This window comes from Dryobates pubescens, chromosome 31 (assembly GCF_014839835.1).
Source record: "Dryobates pubescens isolate bDryPub1 chromosome 31, bDryPub1.pri, whole genome shotgun sequence".
Classification (NCBI taxonomy): Eukaryota; Metazoa; Chordata; class Aves; order Piciformes; family Picidae; genus Dryobates; species Dryobates pubescens.
This window is the reverse complement of record NC_071642.1, coordinates 9,538,450-9,560,748: the sequence shown is the minus strand read 5'-3', so window position 1 is coordinate 9,560,748 and position 22,299 is coordinate 9,538,450. Positions and strand designations below refer to the sequence as shown.

At 67.4% G+C, this 22,299-nt stretch overlaps 1 protein-coding gene across 1 annotated transcript in view; it reads left to right on the top strand.

Annotated features, from left to right (window-relative positions):
* NUDCD3 (NudC domain containing 3) overlaps positions 1–20,529 on the top strand; it is a 31,956-nt gene extending 11,427 nt beyond the window's left edge. Inside the window, exons 3-6 of the mRNA XM_054175018.1 lie at positions 6,411–6,540; positions 12,281–12,424; positions 18,988–19,176; positions 20,383–20,529. Of these exons, the coding sequence (XP_054030993.1) occupies positions 6,411–6,540; positions 12,281–12,424; positions 18,988–19,176; positions 20,383–20,493 (574 nt within the window). The 3' untranslated portion in view covers positions 20,494–20,529. The remainder of the gene's footprint in view (positions 1–6,410; positions 6,541–12,280; positions 12,425–18,987; positions 19,177–20,382) is intronic.
* The last annotated feature ends 1,770 nt before the right edge of the window (positions 20,530–22,299 follow it).

The window sequence follows — 22,299 nt, the reverse complement described above, 5'->3', positions numbered from 1 at the left end:
TCCAAGTCCTTCTGGCAGTCAGAGCCCAACCCTGAGCCCAGGATTCCAGCTGTGGCCTCCCCAGTGCCCAGCCCAGGGGCACAGTCCCTGCCCTGCTCCTGCTGCCCACAGCACTGCTGCTCCAGGCCAGGCTGCTGCTGCCCTCCTTGCCCAGCTGGGCACTCCCTGGCTGCTCTCCAGCTGCTGGCACCCAGCACCCCCAGGGCCTTTCCTGCTGGGCACTTTGCAGCCACTCTGCCCCCAGCCTGGAGCCTTCCTGGGGTTGCTGTGACCCAGGGTCAGGATCCAGCCCTTGGCCTTGCTGAGCCTCATCCCCTTGGCCTCAGCCATGGCTCCAGCCTGGCCAGGACCCTCTGCAGAGCCTCCAAGGCTGCAGCAGATCAGTTCTCACCCAGCTTGATGCCATCTGCAGACTCACTGAGGGTGTCCCAAGCAGGTCTGAGGGCCTTGCCTGGCTGAGGCAGAGGACATCTCCTGCCTGGCTTTCTCTCCTGCTTGCTCAGATCTTCATCATCACTTCATGAGATCTTTCCACTCTGGGCAACCTCTGGGGCTTGAGGAAGGCTCCATGCAGCTCATGGGGCCTCTGGCAGTGGTGGCAATGCAGAGCTGGGGGCTGCTGTGCTGGCTGCTGGCCTGGTGACTGCAGACCACCCCAGTGCTGTCCCAGTGTGAGTGGGGGAAGGTGCCACGGTGGGCACAGGCTCTCTGCTCTGGCTGGGATGCATTGTGGCCACCCCTCAATGCCATGCTTGTCCAGCCTGGTGAGCAGGGTGTCCTGTGGGCAGTTGCAGAGCCTTTCCACAAGCCCAGGTAGATGTCTCCACTTGCTCTTCCCTTTGGCACTCCCATTGCTGCCTCCTGATGGGCCTTGGATGCTTCCCTGGGAGCTGAGCCCCTGCAGGCTGGGAGGGTTTTGCTTCCTTGAGGAGCTGTGGAAATCCATGGGGTTTCTTCCTTGGATGGAGGAATCAGAAGGTCCTTTGGGGTGAGGTGGGGTGAGGCCCTTCCCACCTCTGCACCCTGCACCAGCTTGTGGCCTCCATCTCTCAGCTCCCTCAGCTTTGGTGTTCCTGCACCACCCCCCGCAGCGAAGAGGCTCTCCCAGGCTGTGCTCCTTGGCCCAAACACGGAGCCAGATCCCTCAGGTTCTGCCTCCTGCTCTTGCTTGCTGCCCCAGCTGGGGCTGGGAGGCCAGGAGGGGCTTCACTTGAGCTGCTGGTGCACAGTGTGCACGGTGGGGCTGCAGAGGCGCCCAGGGGCCTGGCTGTGGGCTCAGCCTGACCCCTGCCTGCAGCCCTGCCTCGGGTGGTGCCTCCTGCTGCCTCCCTCCTGCCCTGGCCCCAGGCAGGGTGCCCAGCTCTGGGATGGGGCCAGCACAGCCCCGGAGGGGGCAGCCCAGCACCTGCTAAGCCTTGCTGGGGCATTGCTGAGGGCTCCAGCTCCCCCAGCACCCCACCTTTGAGCAGAGGTAGCCTGAGCCCAGCCCCAGCAGCCCATGCAGGCCGTGCCAAACCCTTGCTGGATGTTCTGCCACCACCTTCCCAGCTCCAGCAGCAGCTTGGCATCCCAGCAGGGTGAGCACCACGGGAGCCAGCCTGCACCCTGCCCTGCCTCCAGCCCCAGCTGCACCTGGTGCTGCTGGGGTCAGGGCTGGCTGGGGAGGTGCCTGCAGATCTGCCCTGCTGCACGGTGCTGTGGCAGGGCAGCATGGGGGATGGCTCTGGCCTGGGTGGCCACCTCCAGCAGGGCAGCAGGGCCTGGCCCAGCTGCCTGCAGCCATCTCCAGCCTGCTGTGGTCACCTTCTGCGGGCAGGCACCGAGGCGCTTGTGGAGCAGGCAGGGATGAGGCTGGAAGAGCTCCAGGAAAGGAAGGGCTGCTCCAGGAGGTGCTGGAACCCTCAGCTGCTTCTCAGAGGTCCCTCAAGAGGCTGAGGCAGCCCAAGGCCTCAGGAGCAAGCAGGTGGATTTAGCTGCCCTGGGGCACAGCCACCCCATGGGAGTCACCTGGGAGGAGCTGGAGTGGAGAGCTGGAGGCTGTGGGAAGGGCTGGAAGTGATCAGGCTGCAGCCAGGGAGGAGAGGAGCAGGGAAGTGATGGAGCCAGGGCTTGTGTCCCCAGTGCTCCTCATCTCCCCACTGCTTGTGTCCCCCCAGGGCTCGTGTCCCCAGTGCTCCTGTCCCCCCACTGCTTATGTCCCCCAGTGCTTGTGTCCCCAGGGCTCCTCTCCCCCCACTGCTGCTGTCCCCCCACTGCTGCTGTCCCCCCACTGCTGCTGTCCCCCACTGCTGCTGTCCCCCCACTGCTCCTGTCCCCCACTGCTGCTGTCCCCCCACTGCTCCTGTCCCCCCACTGCTGCTGTCCCCCCACTGCTGCTGTCCCCACTGCTCCTGTCCCCCCACTGCTCCTGTCCCCCCACTGCTCCTGTCCCCCACTGCTGCTGTCCCCCACTGCTCCTGTCCCCCCACTGCTCCTGTCCCCCCACTGCTGCTGTCCCCCCACTGCTGCTGTCCCCCACTGCTCCTGTCCCCCCACTGCTCCTGTCCCCCACTGCTCCTGTCCCCCCACTGCTGCTGTCCCCCCACTGCTGCTGTCCCCCCACTGCTGCTGTCCCCCCACTGCTGCTGTCCCCCCACTGCTCCTGTCCCCCACTGCTGCTGTCCCCCCACTGCTCCTGTCCCCCCACTGCTCCTGTCCCCCACTGCTCCTGTCCCCCCACTGCTGCTGTCCCCCCACTGCTGCTGTCCCCCCACTGCTGCTGTCCCCCCACTGCTCCTGTCCCCCACTGCTCCTGTCCCCCCACTGCTCCTGTCCCCCCACTGCTGCTGTCCCCCCACTGCTGCTGTCCCCACTGCTCCTGTCCCCCCACTGCTCCTGTCCCCCACTGCTGCTGTCCCCCCACTGCTGCTGTCCCCCCACTGCTGCTGTCCCCACTGCTCCTGTCCCCCCACTGCTCCTGTCCCCCCACTGCTCCTGTCCCCCCACTGCTGCTGTCCCCCACTGCTCCTGTCCCCCACTGCTCCTGTCCCCCCACTGCTGCTGTCCCCCACTGCTGCTGTCCCCCACTGCTCCTGTCCCCCCACTGCTGCTGTCCCCCACTGCTCCTGTCCCCCCACTGCTGCTGTCCCCCACTGCTCCTGTCCCCCACTGCTGCTGTCCCCCACTGCTGCTGTCCCCAGTGCTCATCTGGTTCCCCTGTGGCAGTGCTCCTGTTGCAGTGCTTGTGTCACAGGCTGGGCAGCCCCAGCTGCAGAGGTCTGGAGGCCTCTGCTCACCTTGGAGCAGGCTGTGCTGTGCTGTGAGTTGGTTGGGCAGCCCAGGCTGGCTGTGGGGAGCAGGCCCCAGGCTCAGACCTGATCCCAGGCATGGAAGGAGAGGCTGCTAAGCAAGGTCCTCTCTGTCCCCTGCCGTTGGACTGGTGTCACGGGGGGCTGGCAGGAGCGGCTTTGGCTGGGTGGCAGCAGTGCAGCAGGGGCACTGCAGAGCCAGCCCTTCCTCAGTTGCCCTGTGGCAGTGCCCAGTCAGCACTGCTGTGTGCATTTCTGACAGGATGGAGTCCAAGCTCGGGCTGAAGAGCTGAAAGCTCAGCCTGGGAGTGGCCAGGGTCTGGCCAGCCCCAGCACAGCCTCTGCCACCTCTCTGCCTTGGGATTGTTCCCCAAGGAAGGCTGAAAGGCAAATGGCCTGGAAGGAAATGGAATCATGGAATGGTTTGGATTGGATTGGAAGGCAGCTTCCAAGGTCCTCCAGACCAGGGACAGCCCCAGCCAGAGCAGGCTGCTCACAGCCCCAACCAACCTGCCCTGGGCTGGTGCCAGGCTTGGGGCAGCTCCCAGCTCTCTGGGCAGCCTGGGCCAGGCTCTCCCCACCCTCAGTGCCAAACATTTCTCTCCACTCTGGATCTGCCTCTTGGAGCCCAAACCATCCCCCCTTGGCCTGTCCCATCAGGCCCTGCTCTAAACTCTGTCCCCAGCTTCCTGCTCAGCCCCTGAGGCACTGCAAGGCCACCAGGAGGTCTCCTGGAGCCTTCTCCAGGCTGCACAACCCCAACCCTCTCAGCCTGGCCTCAGCAGAGGGCCTCCAGCCCTGCAGGTCCCTGGCTGTGCTGTGCTGAGGGCCCTGATGGTGTTTGCTGTTGGGGAGGGTGAGGAGATGCTGGGACAGGTTGCCCAGGCAGGCTGTGGGTCCCTGGAGGTGTTCAAGGCCAGGCTGGATGAGCCCTGAGCAACCTGGGGCTGGTTGGACCATGGCAGGGGGCTGGGACTGGGTGATCTTGAAGGTCCCTTCCAGCCCAACCCATGGTGAGCTCTGCCTTGGCCAGGCTGGTCCCTGGGCCTGGAAGAGTGCAGGCAGGGCTGTGGGGAGCTGCAGGCAGGGCTGGGGGGAGCTGCAGGCAGGCTGCAGGGAGCTGCAGGCAGGGCTGTGGGGAGCTGCAGGCAGGGCTGTGGGGAGCTGCAGGCAGGCTGCAGGCAGGAGCTGCAGGCAGGGCTGTGGGGAGCTGCAGGCAGGCTGCAGGCAGGAGCTGCAGGCAGGGCTGTGGGGAGCTGCAGCCAGGCTGCAGGCAGGAGCTGCAGGCAGGGCTGTGGGGAGCTGCAGCCCCTCCATGCAGCTGCCCCTGTGTGCCCTGCAGCCGCAAGGCCACCAGCCCAGCGGCTTTGTCCTTCACCTCCCTGCATGGCCCCAGCCAGGCCTGCTGCAGCCCAGGGGAGCAGGGGCAGAGGGCAGGAGCCTGGGGGAGCTGCACCGTGCCCACACAGAGCCCCTGGCACGGGGCCACATCCCCATGGGGCAGCAGGGCTGGCCTGGGCAGGGCACAGATGCTCAGCCTGCCGTGCCGGGGGGTGCAGGCTGGTGCCAGGGCAGCGGGGCCGGGGGGCGCTGCTGGGTTGGCTCCAGGTGAGGAGCTGGGGCCACACAAGGTGGTGTGCAGGGCTGTGCCACCTTGCCTGAGTGCCTCCTCCTGCCCTGCTGCTCTGCCTGGCTCCGGGGGCGGCTGGCACCGGGAGCCAGCCCGCGGCAGCGCTGCTATGCCAACCCTGTTGCCATGGCTACAGGCACCCAATGGGCAGCAGCTGAGGTGCCAACAGCCCCCCAGGATTGCTGGGGGCCCCCAGCACTACCTGGGGAACCCCACCAGAGCCCCCCCCCAGGTGTGAGAGCTGGGGACACCCTGGGCACCCAGCCAGGAGCTCTGGGCTGGGGGTGGGGAGGATCTGCAGCCCCTCCAGCAGCCTTGGAGCACTGAGGGGGCTGCAGAGTGCCCAGCACTGGGCCCTTGGGCAGTGCTTCCCCTTCATGCAGCAACCCCTGGGGCCTGGCTGTCCCCAGGTGCCCTGCAGTGCCCCTGCCAGCAGCTGTCTGTGGCAGAGGGCCCCTGGTGTCTGGAAGCCCTCTCCAGGAGGCTTCAGAGCAGTGGATCCTCATGGCTGTGGGGGGATCTCTCCTGCCTGGAGACCAGAAGTGGTTATTGCCTGGGGAGCTGATGAACCCCAGCTGCCCCTACAGCTGCCTCCTCATCCTCCTCCTGAGGTTCCCCCAGCTCCTGAGCCATTCCTCTGGCTGCCCCATGCTGAGCTGTCCTGCACAGCTGCATCACCTCTGCCAGCTGCTGGTGACCTGCTCTGACTGCAGAGAGGGCAACAGCTCTGAGCTCATAGCAGGAGCAGGGCAGGGACTGTGCCCCTGGGCTGGGCACTGGGGAGGCCACAGCTGGAATCCTGGGCTCAGGGTTGGGCTCTGACTGCCAGAAGGACTCGGAGGGCTGGAGCAGGACCAGAGAAGGGCAACAGAGCTGGGGAAGGGTCTGGAGAGCAGGGCTGGGGAGGAGCAGCTGAGGCAGCTGGGGGGGTTGAGGCTGGAGCAGAGGAGGCTGAGGGAGAGCTCATTGCTCTCTGCAGCTCCTGAGAGGAGGCTGGAGCCAGGTGGGGGTTGGGCTCTGCTCCCTAGGAACAAGTGATGGGAGGAGAGGCAATGGCCTCAGGCTGCCCCAGGGGAGGCTCAGGTTGGCCATGAGGAACAATTTCCTCCTGGGAAGGTTTGCCCAGGCCTGGCCCAGGCTGCCCAGGACAGTGGTGCAGTCCCCAGCCCTGGAGGGGTTCCAGAGCTGTGGTGCTGAGGGCCAGGGGTTGGGGGTGGGCAAGGTGAGTGTGGCAGAGTGACTGTCCCAGGGTGATGGTGGCAGGGTGGCTCTGTCCCCTCTCTCTCCCCTCTCTGTCCCCTCTCTGTCCACTCTGTGTCCCGGGGCTGCTGCTCTGAGCCTTCCTGTCCTGGGCCAGCAGCGAGGGGCAGAGGCTTGGGGGCTGCCTGCAGAAGGCTGAACTGTGAGGCCCCCTTGCCCCCTGATCTGAGGCCTGCTGCTCTGCCCAGGCCCTGCCCCCTGCCCCCCCCAGCTTGTGCCCCTGTGCCCCGCAGGCAGGAGCAGTTCCAGACCAACCCTGACAGCTACAACGGCGCCGTGCGCGACAGCTACGCCTGGGCGCAGGACTACAGCGACCTGGAGATCAAGGTGCCTGTGCCCAAGCACGTCCTCAAGGGCAAGCAGGTAAAGTGCTGCTGAGCCTGGGGGCTCTGCCCCTGCCCCCCAGGCTGCCCAGCTTGCCTGGGAAGCTGTGCTGGGAGTGGGAGCTCTGCCTGGCCTCACGCCCGGGGGGCGGCGCTGGGCACGGCCTGGCCCCAGCCCTGCTGCGGTGCCCAGTGCCTCCCTGCCTGCACCTGCCCTGCCTGCACCTGCCCTGCCTGCACCTGCCCTGCCTGCACCTGCCCTGCCTGCACCCTCTGAGCATGGCTGGGCATGGGCACTGCTTCCCTTGGCCTTACAGAGTCTCCTGCCTCTGTGTGCTGGAGCTCCTCTGGCACTCAGGAACTGGAGCAGGCACAGCCTGGGTGGGATATGGACCCCCTCTGAGGCAGGGGCTGAGCCCCCAGGCCCTCAGCTCAGGCAGGGCAGGTGCAGGGTCCTGTACCTGGGGAGCATCAGCCTCCTGCAGTATGGCAGGTGAGAGGTTGAGCTGTTAGGGAGCAGCTCCAGGAGAAGGAGCTGGGAGGGCTGGGGGACAAGAAGGTGCCCAGGAGCCAGCAGTGTGCCCTGGGGGGCATGGAGGAGAGTGTGGGCAGCAGGGCAAGGGAGGCTCTGCTGCCCTCTGCCCTGCCCTGGGGAGCCCACAGCTGCACTCCTGGCTCCAGCTCTGGGCTCCCCAGTTGCAGAGCCTGGGAAGTGCTGGGGAGAGTCCAGGGCAGGCTGGGAAGCTGCTGAGGGGCCTGGAGCAGCTCTGGCAGCAGCAAAGGCTGAGAGCCCTGGGGCTGAGAGCCTGCAGAAGAGCAGCCCCAGAGGGCAGCTGAGCAATGCTCAGCAAGAGCTGAAGGAGCTGTGGGGGGCAGGAGGCTGGGGCCAGGCTCTGCTGAGTGGTGCCCAGGGACAGGCCAAGGGGCACAAAGTGGCAGGCAGGAGGTTGGATCTGAGCAGGAGGAGAAAGCAGTTTGGTGTGAGGGTGCTGGAGGCCTGGAGCAGGCTGCCCAGAGAGGTTGTGGAGTCTCCTCTGGAGAGCTTCCAACCCCCCCTGGGCACTGTGCCCCTGGGCAAGCTGCTGTGGGTGCCCTGCTGGAGCAGGGACCTGGGCTGGGGGAGCTCCAGCCTCTGCCTTCCTGGGCTCCTCTCCCTTCCCACAGCTCATCCAGTACTTTTCCATTTGGGAAGTCCATGCTCCCCCACCTCCCCTGCTCCTCTCCTGCAGGGTGCCTGAGCTGAGCACGTTGGGGTTTGTTCAGCTCTCATCCTACACAGCTCTGAGCCTGCCAAAGGAGCTCCTTAGCAGCACAGCCCAGGCCTGAGGGGTGAGGGAGCTGCCATGGGCATAGCAGGGGGCCAGGAGATGCAGCTCTCCCAGTGGGCATCTCAAAACAAACCCAGGCTGCTTCTTGGAAGGGTTCAGGGGCAGCCAGATGGCTGTGCCAAGCCTTGGCATTGCATTGCCATCATGGGGCCTCTCCCTGCCCAGGGAGGAGCCCTTTGTGCCAGGCAAGTGATGCCCTTGCCAACGTGAAACCTGGGCCACCCAGAGCCACAGGGGCTTGGGGGATCTGGGCTGGGGCCTGGGATGGAGCTGAGCCTGTGCCAGCACTGGGCAGAATCCCTGCCTGCAGCTCCTGCCTGCAGCTCCTGCCTGCCCAGCTCCTGCCTGCCCAGCTCCTGCCTGCAGCTCCTGCCTGCCCAGCTCCTGCCTGCCCAGCTCCTGCCTGCAGCTCCTGCCTGCCCAGCTCCTGCCTGCAGCTCCTGCCTGCCCAGCTCCTGCCTGCCCAGCTCCTGCCTGCCCAGTCCCTGCCTGCCCAGTCCCTGCCTGCCCAGTCCCTGCCTGCAGCTCCTGCCTGCAGGTCCTGCCTGCAGCTCCTGCCTGCCCAGTCCCTGCCTGCAGCTCCTGCCAGCCCAGTCCCTGCCTGCCCAGTCCCTGCCTGCAGCTCCTGCCAGCCCAGTCCCTGCCTGCCCAGTCCCTGCCTGCAGCTCCTGCCTGCAGCTCCTGCCTGCCCAGCTCCTGCCTGCAGCTCCTGCCTGCAGGTCCTGCCTGCAGCTCCTTCCTGCCCAGTCCCTGCCTGCAGCTCCTGCCAGCCCAGTCCCTGCCTGCCCAGTCCCTGCCTGCAGCTCCTGCCTGCCCAGCTCCTGCCTGCCCAGCTCCTGCCTGCAGCTCCTGCCTGCCCAGCTCCTGCCTGCCCTGTCCCTGCCTGCCCTGTCCCTGCCTGCAGCTCCTGCCTGCCCAGCTCCTGCCTGCAGCTCCTGCCTGCCCAGTCCCTGCCTGCAGCTCCTGCCTGCCCTGTCCCTGCCTGCCCAGTCCCTGCCTGCCCAGCTCCTGCCTGCAGCTCCTGCCCCAGCTCCTGCCTGCCCAGCTCCTGCCTGCAGCTCCTGCCTGCCCAGTCCCTGCCTGCAGCTCCTGCCTGCAGCTCCTGCCCCAGCTCCTGCCTGCCCAGTCCCTGCCTGCAGCTCCTGCCTGCAGCTCCTGCCCCAGCTCCTGCCTGCCCAGTCCCTGCCTGCAGCTCCTGCCTGCCCTGTCCCTGCCTGCAGCTCCTGCCTGCAGCTCCTGCCTGCAGCTCCTGCCTGCCCTGTCCCTGCCTGCCCTGTCCCTGCCTGCAGCTCCTGCCTGCAGCTCCTGCCTGCCCAGCTCCTGCCTGCAGCTCCTGCCTGCAGCTCCTGCCTGCAGCTCCTGCCTGCAGCTCCTGCCTGCCCAGCTCCTGCCCCAGCTCCTGCCTGCAGCTCCTGCCTGCCCAGCTCCTGCCTGCAGCTCCTGCCTGCCCAGCTCCTGCCTGCCCAGCTCCTGCCTGCAGCTCCTGCCCCAGCTCCTGCCTGCAGCTCCTGCCTGCCCTGTCCCTGCCTGCCCAGCTCCTGCCTGCAGCTCCTGCCTGCAGCTCCTGCCTGTCCAGCTCCTGCCTGCCCAGCTCCTGCATGCAGCTCCTGCCTGCAGCTCCTGCCTGCCCAGCTCCTGCCCCAGCTCCTGCCTGCCCAGCTCCTGCCTGCCCTGTCCCTGTCCCCAGTCCCTGCCCCAGCTCCTGCCCCAGTGTTGCCCTCTGTGCCAATCCATTGCTCAGGCTTTGGCCTTCCCCTGTCCTGGTGTCTGCTTTGGGCCCCCCCTGGGCTTCCTCTTGGCAGCAGCTTTTCATTGGGTGGTTCCTTAACCCTCTCCTGGCCCTGGGTGTCTGGCAGCAGGCAGGCTGTGGTGCCAGGGGCTGTGGTGCCAGGGGCTGTGGTGCCAGGGGCTGTGCTGCCAGGGGCTGAGGCTGCAGAGCTACCTGCAGGGCCTCTGGACCCACTGCTGAGGGCTTCCTGCAGCCTGCTCCACTTGGCCCTCACCACACAGCTCAGAGGCATCAGGAGCTGGGCTCCCTCCTGCCAAGGGGAGATTCACAGCCCCCTGTGTGTGGTCCCTGGCAGATCTCATGCTGCTCAGAGTCTTCCCTGTGCCACTTCCCCCAGCCAGGCTGTTGCCATGGCACCTTTGTGCTTGGCTGAGCTTAAGGTTTCCCTCCCTGGAGCTCCAAAGCTGTGCCCATGGCCCAGGAGTGGGCAGCAGGGTAGAGAGGGAGCTGCTTCCTCTGGGCACCAGAGGAGCCTGTGGAGCTGAGCAGTGCCTGAGCTCTGGGGCAGAGCTGCTGCCCCCAGCCCCTGGCAGTGCCAAGCTGGAGCCCCTCTGGGCTGCCGCTGGCCTGGGTGGCTCAGCAGGCACCAGAGTGGCTCTGCTGGAGCAGCTGTGGCACACAGCTGAGCTCTGCCTTCTCTCAGCAGCTCCAGGCAAGCCAGGAGGGCAGAGGGGCCTGGGGGGGCCACGGGGAGGGGGCCAAGCAGCCCCGGGGTGCTCCTGGCTGTGCTGCCAGGGCAGCGACCCCCAGGTGAGTCGCTGCGGCCTCCTGCCACGCTCTGCCCACCTCTGCCTGGCTGGGGGGGGAAGGGCAGCCCCTGGCCACTGCCCCTGCTGAGCAGGGATGCCAAGCAGAGGTGGCACCTGAGCAGGAGCCACTGCCCAGCCGTGCCCAGCCCCGCAGCGGGCACCGCCGCTGGGACGCTGGGGCAGGGCCCTCTGTGCCTGCTGCTGGGGGGCTCTGGTGCCAGGAGAGGCTGTGCTGCTGGCAGCAGGCAGAAGTGGGCACTGCCCAGCTGGGATCCCTTCCTCCACTGGGGCTGCTCCACCCCCCCTCTGGTGCCCTGCTGCCCCCAGAGCCCCCAGTGGTGTCCCCCGGTCCCCAGCGGCCGTCCGGCCTGGCCAGCCTGGGACCACCTCCCTCTTGCTGCTGCCCCTGGGGGTCCCACACCTCGGTGCCTCCCTGGCCCCCACCCCCAGAAGGTGCCTTGGGGGTCACTTGGCTTTGTGCCCTTTGTGGGCAGCCCCTGTGCCGTGCTGGGAGCCTGGCAGCAGCGGTCAGGGCTCAGGGCAGGCGGTGGTGGGAGGCAGACCCTCAGCCCCCTCAGCCCCTCTGCCCTGCTGGCAGAGCCTCAGGCTGCAGCAGCTGCTGTGGCCTCTCCCAGCTGGTTGCCATTCAGGAGGAGCTGCTCCTGCAGAAGCTGACCACAGGCAGCTGTCTGCTGCTGTCTGCCAGGGTGTCCCTTTCCCAAGCCCCTGCCAGGCTCCTGCTCCTGCACAGCTGCAGGGGCTCCCTGCTCCTGCTGCCAGCCACTGGCATCAGAGCCCAGGCCTGCTGTGCCCACAGCTGGGCCTCCTCTGCAGCTCCCTGGCCTGGCGGGTTTATTCCCTCCCTGGAGGTGTTCAGGGCCAGCTCAGATGAGGCCTTGAGCAGCCTGCTCCAGTGGCAGGGGGCTGGGGGCTGGGTGATCTCTGAGGGCCCTCCCTGAGCTGCAGGCCTGGTGCCCTCCCTGGCAGAGGCAGCTTTGCCCAGCTCCTGCCTGCGTGGAGCTAGAGAGCTGCTGGCAGGCTCCTCGGGGATGGCTCATGTAATAACATTCCAAATGAGCTCTGCAGAGCAGGAGGAAGAGCTGGGGGAACTCTGGGAGAGAATGCAGGCAAAAATCTCACTGCAGTCTCCTCCTCTTGGGCCAGACACAGGGCAGTGCCAGGGGGGCACAGCCCTGCCTCCTGCCCAGCCAGGCCCTCCCTCGGTGCCCACAGCCCTGCTGGGGCTCTGCTGGCAGCAGCTGAGGGCAGACAGGGGGGGAGGGAGCATCTGTTCCCTCCAGAGAGCCAGGGTACCCTGTGCCATGCTGCCTCCCCAGGGCACAGCAGTGCCACCTCCCCAGCAGGTCACAGCAGGGCTGCCCATATGGCTGCTGTGGGCAGGAGCTGGGCATGCTCCTGGGCATGCTCCTGGGCTGCCTCAGGCCCTGGGGGGCAGCAGGAGAGCCCTGCTGCAGCATCCCCTCCTCCTGGAGGCCCAGGCCAAGCCTGGCAGCAGGGCTGCAGGCAGGGAGCTTGTGGGGTGCAGCAGGAAGGATGAGCTGCTGCAGCCCCCTTACCCTCCCCCCCAGTCCCAGTCCACTCATGCCCAGCCCAGCATGGGCACAGCTGGCACCCAGCCCTAGTGTGGGCACCTGGGGGGGAGAGCTGTGGTGCTGGGGGGTGTCCTGGGGGGGACCCTGAGGCAGAGGCAGCCCCAGGCCTGGCAGCAAGGCCCTGCTGCCTTCCAGCCCCTGCAGTTTGCCTTTCTCCCTTGGGCTGTGGCTGTTGGCTGGGGGGTGGCAGCAGGGTCCCCACCCTGGGGCTCCTCAGGAGCAAAGCCTCCTGAGCCCCCAGCCCAGCAGGCAGCACAGGAGGGCCAGCAGGCACCTCCCTGAGGCTTCTCTCTGTCCCCAGGTGGCTGTGGACATCAGCAGTGACTCCATCCGGGTGGCAGTGCTGGAGGGCAGCAGCCAGCAGGTCCTCATGGAGGGGAAGCTCACCCACAGGATCAACACTGAGAGTTCCCTCTGGAGCCTGGAGCCTGGGAAGTGTGTGCTGGTAAGGGCAGCTGGGCTCTGTGCCCAGGCTTGACCTGGCAAACTGGAGCAGCTGGGAGCCTGAGCTGGGTCTGGATGTGGCTGGCACTCCCCATCCAGCATCCAGCTCCTGTGCCCTGCTCTGCTGGCACAGCAGCAGCCTTGGGGCTAGGCAGGGGAGGTGCCCAGGCTGCAGGCTGTGGCAGCACCTCTGGAGGTGATCATTGTCTCCTGAGACTGGCATGGAGGTGCTGCCAGCAGAGAGAGGCTGTGGTACTGCCCTGTGGCACCAGTGCTGTGGTACTGCCCTGTGGCACCAGTGCTGTGGTACTGCCCTGTGGCACCAGTGCTGTGCCCCAGCCCTGCTGGCTTTGCCCTCTGACTCTCCTGCCCTGCTCCTACCCCAGCACCCTGGCAGATGCCAGCTCCCTGCCCTTAGCCCTGCCCTGGGCCTGGTGCTTGCCCAGTCTGGAGCAGGCACTGGGGCTCCTGCTGCACTGTGGCCTGCCCAGCACCACAGCTCCAGCTTCTTGAGGTCCTTCAGGGAGCTGTTGCCACCCAGCAGTGGTGGTGGTGGGTTCCCAGCTTCAGGCCTCAGGTCTGCTCCAGGTGTCTGAGCCCTGTCCTGGGGCTGCCCTGGGGGCTGTGCTGTCACCCAGCAGCCTGGGGGCTCAGCTTTCAGACTGGAAGAGCTCATTTTCCCCAGGGGAGACCTCACTGCCCTCCACAGCTCCTGAGAGGAGGCTGGAGCCAGGTGGGGGCTGAGCTCTGCTCCCCAGTCTCAGGTGATAGGAGAGGAGGTGGCCTGGAATTGTGCCAGGGGAGGGACAGGCTGGAGATGAGGAAAATGTTCTCTGCTGCCAGGGTGGTCAGGGACTGGCAGAGGCTGCCCAGGGGGGTGGTGGAGGGGTTCCAGCAAGGTGTGCCCATGGCAGCTGGGGCCAGGGCTTGGTGCCCATGGTGGTGCTGGCTTGAGGCTGGACTGCATCTCAGAGGCTGTTCCAGCCCAAACCTTTCCATGGAGGCTGTCAGGAGCCCCAGCAGGGCTTGGGTGCCAGCCTGGGCTGGTTCCTCACCCTTCTGCAAGGCAGGGAGCAGGCTTCAAACCTCCTGCCCTGTGTCCTGGGGGCAGCAGCAGCTGGGCACCCCCAGCTGGGCATGCAGGCACTGTGCTGCCAGGGGCTGAGGAGGCTGCATGAGCACTGTGGATCCTCAGGGAGGGAGCTTGGGGGGACAGGCTGGGACCCAGCAGGGGAGGTCCCTGTGGGAGAGAGGAGCTTCTGTGGGGCTGTGGAGCAGGGGGCAGGGGGCAGTGGCCTCCTGCAGTGCCTTGGAGGTTGGCTGCTGTGGGAAGAGAGACCAGGCCTGGGCTGGCAGGGGAGGTGGCTGCCCTGTGGCTGGCTGGGAGTCCTGGCTGGGTGTCCCCAGGACCACCCTGAGGGGCACTGGGGGCCTCCTGCAGCAGGAGTGGGCAGCATGGGGAACGGTCCCTGGGCCTCCAGCCCCAGGGCTGGGTCTTGCTGCAGCAGCTGCAGGGCTGGGAGGAGCTGCAGCTGGCTGCCAGCACCTTGCTGGGGGATGAGATCTCACTTGCAGGCAACTGCAGCAGGGGCAGCTGCAGCAGGGGAGCAACTCCCACCCCAGAGCAGCTCCTGCTCTGTACCCAGGGCAGGCAGAAGGGCTTGGCAGCTCCTCCTGGTCAGGCCACCAGTTAGTGCCAGCAGGGGACTGAGTCTGGCTGGAGGGCAGGAGCCACCCAAGCCTGTGCCTGCACAGCTCTGGCTGCCCCCTGGGCATGGCTGGGGGGTTCTCACCCTGCCCCAAGGTGCCACCTGGCCTCCCTTGCCAGGACACAGGGAGCAGTGCTCCCTGGCACAGGGGGACCCAGCTGAGACTGAAGCTGCCCAGTGCCAGAGCTGGAGCCACCTGAGCAGGTCCTGGCCCTACTGGGGCACCTCAGCAGCTCTGGCCAGAGAAGAGCCTCAGGGTGCTGCTGGTGGTGCAGTTGGCATGGGGCAGGCCCTGCAGGCTTGGGGCATGTGCCAAAGAGGTGAAATCCCTCCTGCTCCATGCTGCTGCTGTGCTGAGGGGCCACAGAGTCTCTGCTCCTGCAGGACACAGCCAGGGCAGGGTCAGCAGCAGCTCTCCAAGGTGCTCTTGAGCTGCTGGTGGCTTCCCCCGGCCCTGCTCCGCTCCCTGCTGGGGCAGCTCCTCCCAGGCTCCCCAGCTCCTATCCTAATGAGGTCAGTTTGCCTTCTAACCCCTCCTGGCTCTGCTTTCCCACCCTGCCTGGTGTTCCTGGCAGCTTGCTCCCCTGCTCCCCCCCTGCCCAGCGCCCAGAGCCTGCTCTGCCCTTCCCCTGCAGCTCCCGGGGCTGCTTCCTGCAGAGCCTGCGCTGAGCCTCAGCAGCTTTCCCCCTGCCCCAGGCAGGGTTTCCTGGCAGCAGCAGTGCCCAGGCTGTGTTTTGGGAGTCCCACTCACACCTCCTCCTGCTCAGGATAGTGTCCCAGGTTGGTGCCCTTGCCCAGGGTGCTGTGCCAAGCCCCTGGGCCCGGGCAGCATCCCTGTGCTCTCCCTTCTGTGTCGCAGCCTCTCGCCTGTCAAAAGGGAGATTAAAATAACTCTGCAGGAGCTGTTTTTAGAGCTCTCTGCTGGGTGTTGTGCACAACACACTGGGATTATTTTCATTGTGGAGGATCTTTTTCCCCCTCTCTTGCCTCCTTTCCTCCTCATCTCCACCATTTGGGCTTTGTCTCCAGGCCCTGCCTCGAGCAGCTCTTGCACCAGGCCGAGCTCACACCGAGCCGTGGTGCTGCTGGGAGCAGCCCTGCAGCCTCCTCCCAGTGCCTGACCAGCTCCCACTGGCTTTTGGGGTGACATCTGCTGCTCCCCCAGGACAGCAGGTCCCTTGGTGGCATCTCCCCAGTCCTGCCCCAGCACCTGGGGCCGGGGAAGGCTCCTGGTGTCATGACAAAGCCAGGCCCCAGCAGCGAAGGCCGCGGAGATGTGATGTGCTGCCGTGTCCGTGCCAGCATCACCTCTGCTGCTGGAGGCTGCCTCCTGGCCACACACCTGCCCTCCACGTGCCCCATGCCCCCTGTGTGCCCAGCTCTGCCTGCAGCCACCCTCCTTGGGACCCAGCCTCACCTGGCCCCTCTGCTTTGCCCAGTGCCAAGCCCAGCAGCATGGGGCCAGCCACGGCCAGCAGCCCTTGTGGCAAACGTCTCAGCCACTGGCTTTGGACACTGCCAGCTGCTGCCCTTCCCCCTGCCAGCCCTGCTCTCCTCAGGCTGCCCTTGCAGAGGCTCTTCCTGTTCCTCCCGGGCTCCCAAAGCCCAGGAGGCCCTTCAGGACCCACCAGCCTCAAAAGCAGACCCAAGAGCCACAGAGATCTGAGCCTTGCTCTGGCAAAGGGCCACCAGCACTTCCAGGACCCTAGAGGCTGAGGCTGAGCTGTCAGCTGGGGAGCCTGAAGTGACAGCTTGGAGCAGAGGCGAAGCTCTCGCCTTGTCTTGAAGGCAGGAACTAAATCAGGTCAAGATTTGTCCTTGTTGAAGCTCCCTGCTCCCTCCTGGAGCTCCCCAGGGGAGCCTGCAGCCTCCTTTGCTGCTGTGGGCTGAGTGCTGGAGCCTTCCTTCAGGGGTGGGTGAGGGCTGGCACCACCCTGCCTGTGCTGGGCACACAGACCTGCCAGGGTCTCTTGGCTCTCCTGACCCAGGCTCCCAGGCTCCTGGTGAGGCTCCTGCCTTTGTCTCTATCCCCACAAGCTCTTGTAGTGCTCATGGGGCTGCACCAACAGGGAGAGAGGTGGCCAGGAGGTGCCCCTGAGCCTCTGCTCCCTGTGCTGGAGAGCAGACCTGGCCCCAGCAGGGCCCCAGCACCTCTCTGAGGTGCCAGAGCTGTGCCCTGCTGAGGTTCCCCCCTCAGGCCAGGTCCCATTCCTGCCTGTGCCCCAGACCAGGGAGGCTGAGCTGGGCTCCAGGCAGGCTGCAGAGCTGCAGAGTTAATGGTTGAGTGTGAGGCAGCTGGAGGGGAGGGGAAGGGCTCTGGGCTGGCACCAGGGCTGGTCTGCAGGTGAGTTGTGCTCTTGTGTTGTCCATGGCTGGGGTCTGCTGCTCAGAGGATGGTGTGGGGGTGCTGGGGAGGAAGGGGATTTGGTAGAGAAGGGCAGGGGGCTGCAGTTTGCTTCCCCTGGTGCCTGCCAAGTCATGAAGTGTTTGTCCTGCTGCTGCCAGCAGGGCTCTGGTGGGGATGCCCCTTGTGGGGTCAGCTTCAGCTGTCCCCAGGGAAGCTCAGCCCCTCACTGCTGGCACCATGGGGACATTGCTCTTGGTTCCAAGCCAGGGCCTGGAGGAAGCTTTACACAAGGGAAAGCAGAGCTGTCAGTGGCAGCCCTTTGGAAACCCAAGTCTGGGTTGGTTTGGGGGCTGGGTTGGGGTTTTATGGAAGGGACCTTGAGGATTATCCAATTCCAACCACTGCCATGGGCAGGGACACCTCACACCACAGCAGGCTGCTCACAGCCACCTCCAGCCTGGCTGCAAACACCTCCAGGCAGGAGGCTTCCACCACCTCCCTGGGCAACCTGTGCCAGGCTCTCACCACCCTCATGGGGAACAACTTCTTCCTCACAGCCAATCTCAATCTCCCCACTTCTAGTTCTGCTCCATCCCCCCCAGTCCTATCCCTCCCTGACACCCTCAAAAGTCCCTCCCCAGCTTTCCTGCAGCCCCCTGCAGATCCTGGAAGGCCACAATGAGGTCTCCTGGGAGCCTTCTCCTCTCCAGCCTGCACAACCCCAACTCCCTCAGTCTGTCCTCACAGCAGAGCAGCTCCAGCCCTCTGCTCCTCCTCCTGGCCCTTCTCTGGACACCTTCCAGCCCCTCCAGAGCCTTCCTGGCACAGAGGCTCCAGAGCTGGCCCCAGAGCTCCAGCTGTGGTCTCAGCAGAGTGGAGCAGAGGGGCAGAATCCCCTCCCTGCCCTGCTGGCCACACTTCTCCTGCTGCAGCCCAGGCTCTGCTTGGCTCTCTGGGCTGCAAGTGCTCCCTGCTGGCTCCTGCTGAGCTTCTCCTCCCCCAGCACCCCCAAGGCCTTTTCTCCAGGGCTGCTCTCCAGCCAGTCCCTGCCCAGCCTGGATCAGTGCTTGGGATGGCCCTGACCCAGCTGCAGGACCCTGCCCTTGGCCTTGTTGAGCTTCATGAGGTTGACCTGGGCCCAGCTCTGCAGCCTGTGCAGGCTTGGGCTGCCTGAGCCTGCTGCCCCACGGCTGGGCACAGCATTGCCTGCAGGGCTGTTCCTGGGGCAGCTTGGCATGGCCCTGCTGCCCCACAGCTGGGCACAGCATTGCCTGCAGGGCTGTTCCTGGGGCAGCTTGGCATGGCCCTGCTGCCCCACAGCTGGGCACAGCATTGCCTGCAGGGCTGTTCCTGGGGCAGCTTGGCATGGCCCTGCTGCCCCACAGCTGGGCACAGCATTGCCTGCAGGGCTGTTCCTGGGGCAGCTTGGCATGGCCCTGCTGCCCCAGCCAGCACTGGGGAGCCCAGGAGCAAGTGCTCAGCAGCTGTTGCTGCCCTGCAGAGCGGGGCTGTGAGTTCAGAGCAGCAGTAGCACTCCTGTCTAGCTGCAAACACAAGCTGCAGTGTTTTCCCCCTCCTGCTCTCCCCAAAGGCTCCAGCCCCAGCCACCCCCTCCCAGCTTAATTGCTTCCTTTTCTTGGCACCACGGAAGAGCCTCTGGAGCTCCAGAGCTCCGCTGCCTGCCCCTGGTTTCCCCCTCCAGAGCTGCAGAGCTCCAGGGAGGTTTGAGCCAATTGTGTTGTCTGCCTTTATTGATGAGTTTGCAGAGAGGCTGATCAGCGCCATCAATCCTCCCCTGCTGCTGCCATCGCTGCCCACAGCAGGCAGCACACAGCAGCCCACCCCCCGCCCTGGCACAGCCTTGGGGGATGCCCCCAGCCGGCACTGCCCCTCCCGCTGCCGCCCTGCCTGCTGCTGGGCCCCTGGCTGCGGCTGGCGGGGGGGGGAGGGCGCAGGGGATGCCCTCCTTAGCTGAGCAGCCAGCAGGGTGGCATGGAGCAGCAGGTGGCATTGTGGCCTCCTTTGCTGCCCACATTGCTGTGTGCCTGAGGCAAGGGCTCCTTTGAGGCTGCTGGAAGGAGGAGTGGCAGAGTTGCCATGCTGGGAGCCTGGAGGCTTTGCCCACAGCCCCTGGTGTCCTGGGTGGCTGCTGGGCAGGGAGGCTTTGCCCACAGCCCCTGGTGTCCTGGGTGGCTGCTGGCCAGGGAGGCTTTGCCCACAGCCCCTGGTGTCCTGGGTGGGTGCAGCTGAGCTGGCACAGCTCCTTGGGCCCCATACCCAGTGGCTTCTGCCCCACTGGCCTCACCTGTCCTGGCATCACCTGTCCTGGCCCCAAGCTGGGCTGCAAAGGGGCTGCCATGGAGCTGTGCAAAGGGCCTTGGGGCACCACGGGTCGGTCAGCGACCCCCACTCGCGCAGGGCAGCGCACGGGCACCCCTGCCGGGGCCAAGGGGCGGGCTGGAGGCTCTCCTGCCCGCTCTCCTCTTGACCCCACGCCTGTGTGCCCAGATCAACCTGAACAAGAGGGAGGAGTACTGGTGGAATGCCATCCTGGAGGGCGAGGAGCAGATCGACATCGACAAGATCAACAAGGAGCGCTCCATGGCCACGGTGGACGAGGAGGAGCACGCCGTGCTCGACCGCCTCACCTTCGACTACCACCAGAAGCTGCAGGGCAAGCCCCAGAGCCACGAGCTGGTAGGTGCCAGCCCTGCCCTGCCCTGCCCTGCCCTGCCCTGCCCTGCCCTGCCCTGCCCTGCCCTGCCCTCAGCTCCTCTCCCGCTCCCATCGCCGGTGACCGGGTGCGGCAGGGAGCGCTTCCGCGGCTCTGCTCGGCCCGGCGCCGCTCCTCACGCCGCTGCCCCTCCCCCACCTCCCTTCCGGGGGGTTGTAAGGTTGTGCCATGCCCTCTGTTGCCCACACCCTCCCATCGTCCCCTTCCTGGCACCTTGGCAAAGGCCTGCGAGCCCAGGGGGGGGTCCTGTAGCCCACAGAGAGCCTCCCACCCCTGCCTTGTCCCTGGTGGGCGGCAGGTGGGATGGAGCCGTACCCTGGGCAGGGGTGCCGGGTGCTGGGTGCCAGGCGCTGGGTGTTGGGTGCCAGGCGCTGGGTGCTGGGCGCTTGGTGCCAAGTGCTGGGTGCCAAGTGCCAGGTGCAGGGCGCTGGGTGCAGGGCGCTGGGTGCTGGGCGCCGGGTGCCGGGCGCTGGGTGCTGGGCGCTGGGTGCTGGGTGCTGGGTGCCGGGCACTGGGCGCTGGGTGCCGGGCGCTGGGTGCTGGGCGCTGGGTGCTGGGCGCTGGGTGCCAGGCGCTGGGTGCCGGGCGCTGGGCGCTGAGTGCAGGGCACCGGGTGCTGGGCGCCGGGTGCTGGGCGCCGGGTGCCGGGCGCCGGGTGCCGGGCGCTGGGTGCTGGGCGCTGGGTGCTGGGCGCCGGGTGCCGGGCGCTGGGTGCTGGGCGCTGGGTGCTGGGCGCCGGGTGCCGGGCGCTGGGTGCTGGGCGCTGGGTGCTGGGCGCTGGGTGCAGGGCGCCGGGTGCCGGGCGCCGGGTGCCGGGCGCTGGGTGCCAGGCGCCGGGTGCAGGGCGCTGGGTGCTGGGCGCCGGGTGCTGGGTGCCGGGCGCTGGGTGCTGGGCGCTGGGTGCCGGGCACTGGGTGCTGGGCGCCGGGTGCAGGGCGCCGGGTGCCGGGCGCCGGGTGCCAGGCGCTGGGTGCTGGGTGCCGGGTGCCAGGCGCTGGGTGCCAGGCGCTGGGTGCCAGGCGCTGGGTGCTGGGCACTGGGTGCAGGGCGCTGGGTGCCAGGCACCGGGCGCTGGGTGCTGGGCACTGGGTGCAGGGCGCTGGGTGCCAGGCACCGGGTGCCAGGCGCGGGGCTGCGGCTCAGGCCCGGCCTGCGGCTCCTGTTCGCAGAAGGTGCACGAGATGCTGAAGAAGGGCTGGGACACGGAGGGCTCCCCGTTCCGCGGCCAGAAGTTCGACCCCTCCATGTTCAGCATCTCCCCCGGCGCGGTGCAGTTCTGACGGCGGGGCAGAAGCGGCCAGCAGGGGAGAGGAGAGGCTGCCCCGGTGCCCGCCCCGGACCCTTGCCCCCGCAGCTGGCGCCGCGCCCGTGGGCACCGGGCAGGCCGGGGTCCCAGCGCCGCGCCGGCGGCCGGGAGCCCTCTCCTCTCTCCGGCGCCTCCCTGGAGCGGCCTGGGTGACGGCGGCGGCGGCGCCGGTGGCCGAGAAGGCTTCCGGGGCCCGTGTGGGGTGCCGAGCCCCCCCCGGCCCTGGCGTGGGGCAGCAGAGCTGTGGGGGCCGCAGGGGGGAGCGTGGCGCTGCCCCTGCTTCGCCTGCCTGCGTTCCCCCCCTCGTGCTCCGGGGTCTCCTGTGCCACATCCAGTGCCAGGGAGCTTCTCCTGGCTTCCCCCCACCTCAGCCCGTCGCTGGAGGGGGTCCAGGCTGGGCACAACCCCTCGGCACGGGCAGAGGCACCCAGGGTTTGCTACTCTCTTCCCTGGGGGTCGGCAGAGAACAGGGAGGGCTGCTGCCCACACCACCACGGGGGGGGGGGGGGCTGGTAGAGGGCTGCAGGCCCCTGTGGCTACCATCCCCCCCCCATACTGGTGGGCAGCAGCTGGGCTTCCCTGGCACAGCACTTTGGGGTCTGGGAGTGGGGACATGGGAGCCCTGCCCCACCCAGGCCCAACCTGGCCCTTGCAGCTTCTCCCCTGGCCCCCCACCCTGGGGTGCTGGGCTGGAAGGGGCTCTTCAGCCATCCTCTTGCTCCACCCCCTCCCCCCAGCCCTTTCCCCTTGGTTTGCAATAAACAACTTTCTGGAGCGCAGGGCCTGCAGGTGCTTCGGTGCCACCAGCCGGGGGGGCACAGCTGCCCTGCCCCCCAGCACTGGCTCAGGGACAGGAACACCCCGGGGGACACCTGAGTGCCCCCTCACACCCCCGGGGTGGGGTCCCAGCCTCAGGGGGAGGGCTGGATTTGAGAGGGGGAGGGTATGGGGTCCCCCAGGGGGGGTGGATTTTGGGTGTCCTTCATGGGATGGATGTGGGGTCCCCGGCGGGGGGGCAGCTGGAGTTGGGGGATTCATGAAGGGTGGGGGTGGGACCCTGGAGGGGCAGCTGGGTTCAGGGCTCCTGTGCTGGAGGGGGGAGCCTCGGGGGGAGAGGGGGCGGCTGGATTTAGGGGTCCTTTGAGGGCGGGGGTGGGGTCCCCCGGAGGGGCCGGTTTGGGGGAGTGGGCACCGGGTGCCTGGCAGCTCTGGGGGTGCCAACCCCGGGGGTCTGGCCGTGCCGCTCCCCACCCGCCCGTCCCCCCCCTCCCCCCCGCGCCAGGCGATGCACAAATAGAACAGGGCTCGGCGCAGCCCCCCCCCGCCACCGGCCGCCCACGGTCCCCATGGCAACGGCAGCGCCAGCCGCCAGCCGCCCACCCGCGCTCGCCCCGCGCCCCCCCGGCCCCACGGGTGACGAGTGCGTGGGGTGGTGGAAGAGGGTGGCAAAGACTCCCCCGTGACCGGCACCCCGGCCGGGGCCTGGCGCCGCCGCACCGGGCCCCACTCGTACAAAACACAGCGACCCCTCCCCAGCGAGCCTCCGGCGCTGGGGGGCTTCAGTGTGTCCGCAGGGGAGGGGGCAGATCTTTGCCGCCCCCCAGGACCCCTCCCGGGTGTTTCGCTTAGGGGGGCTTGGAGCCTGGAGGGGTTCTTTGGGTGACATTGGTGCGGGGAGGGGAGGACATCGGTACCGGAGTGGGTGCGTGGGGAGGTGTCCGCGGGGAGGTGGGATTCCAGGGAGTGATGGAGGAGGGGGGAAGGCCGTGGGGTGGGGGGA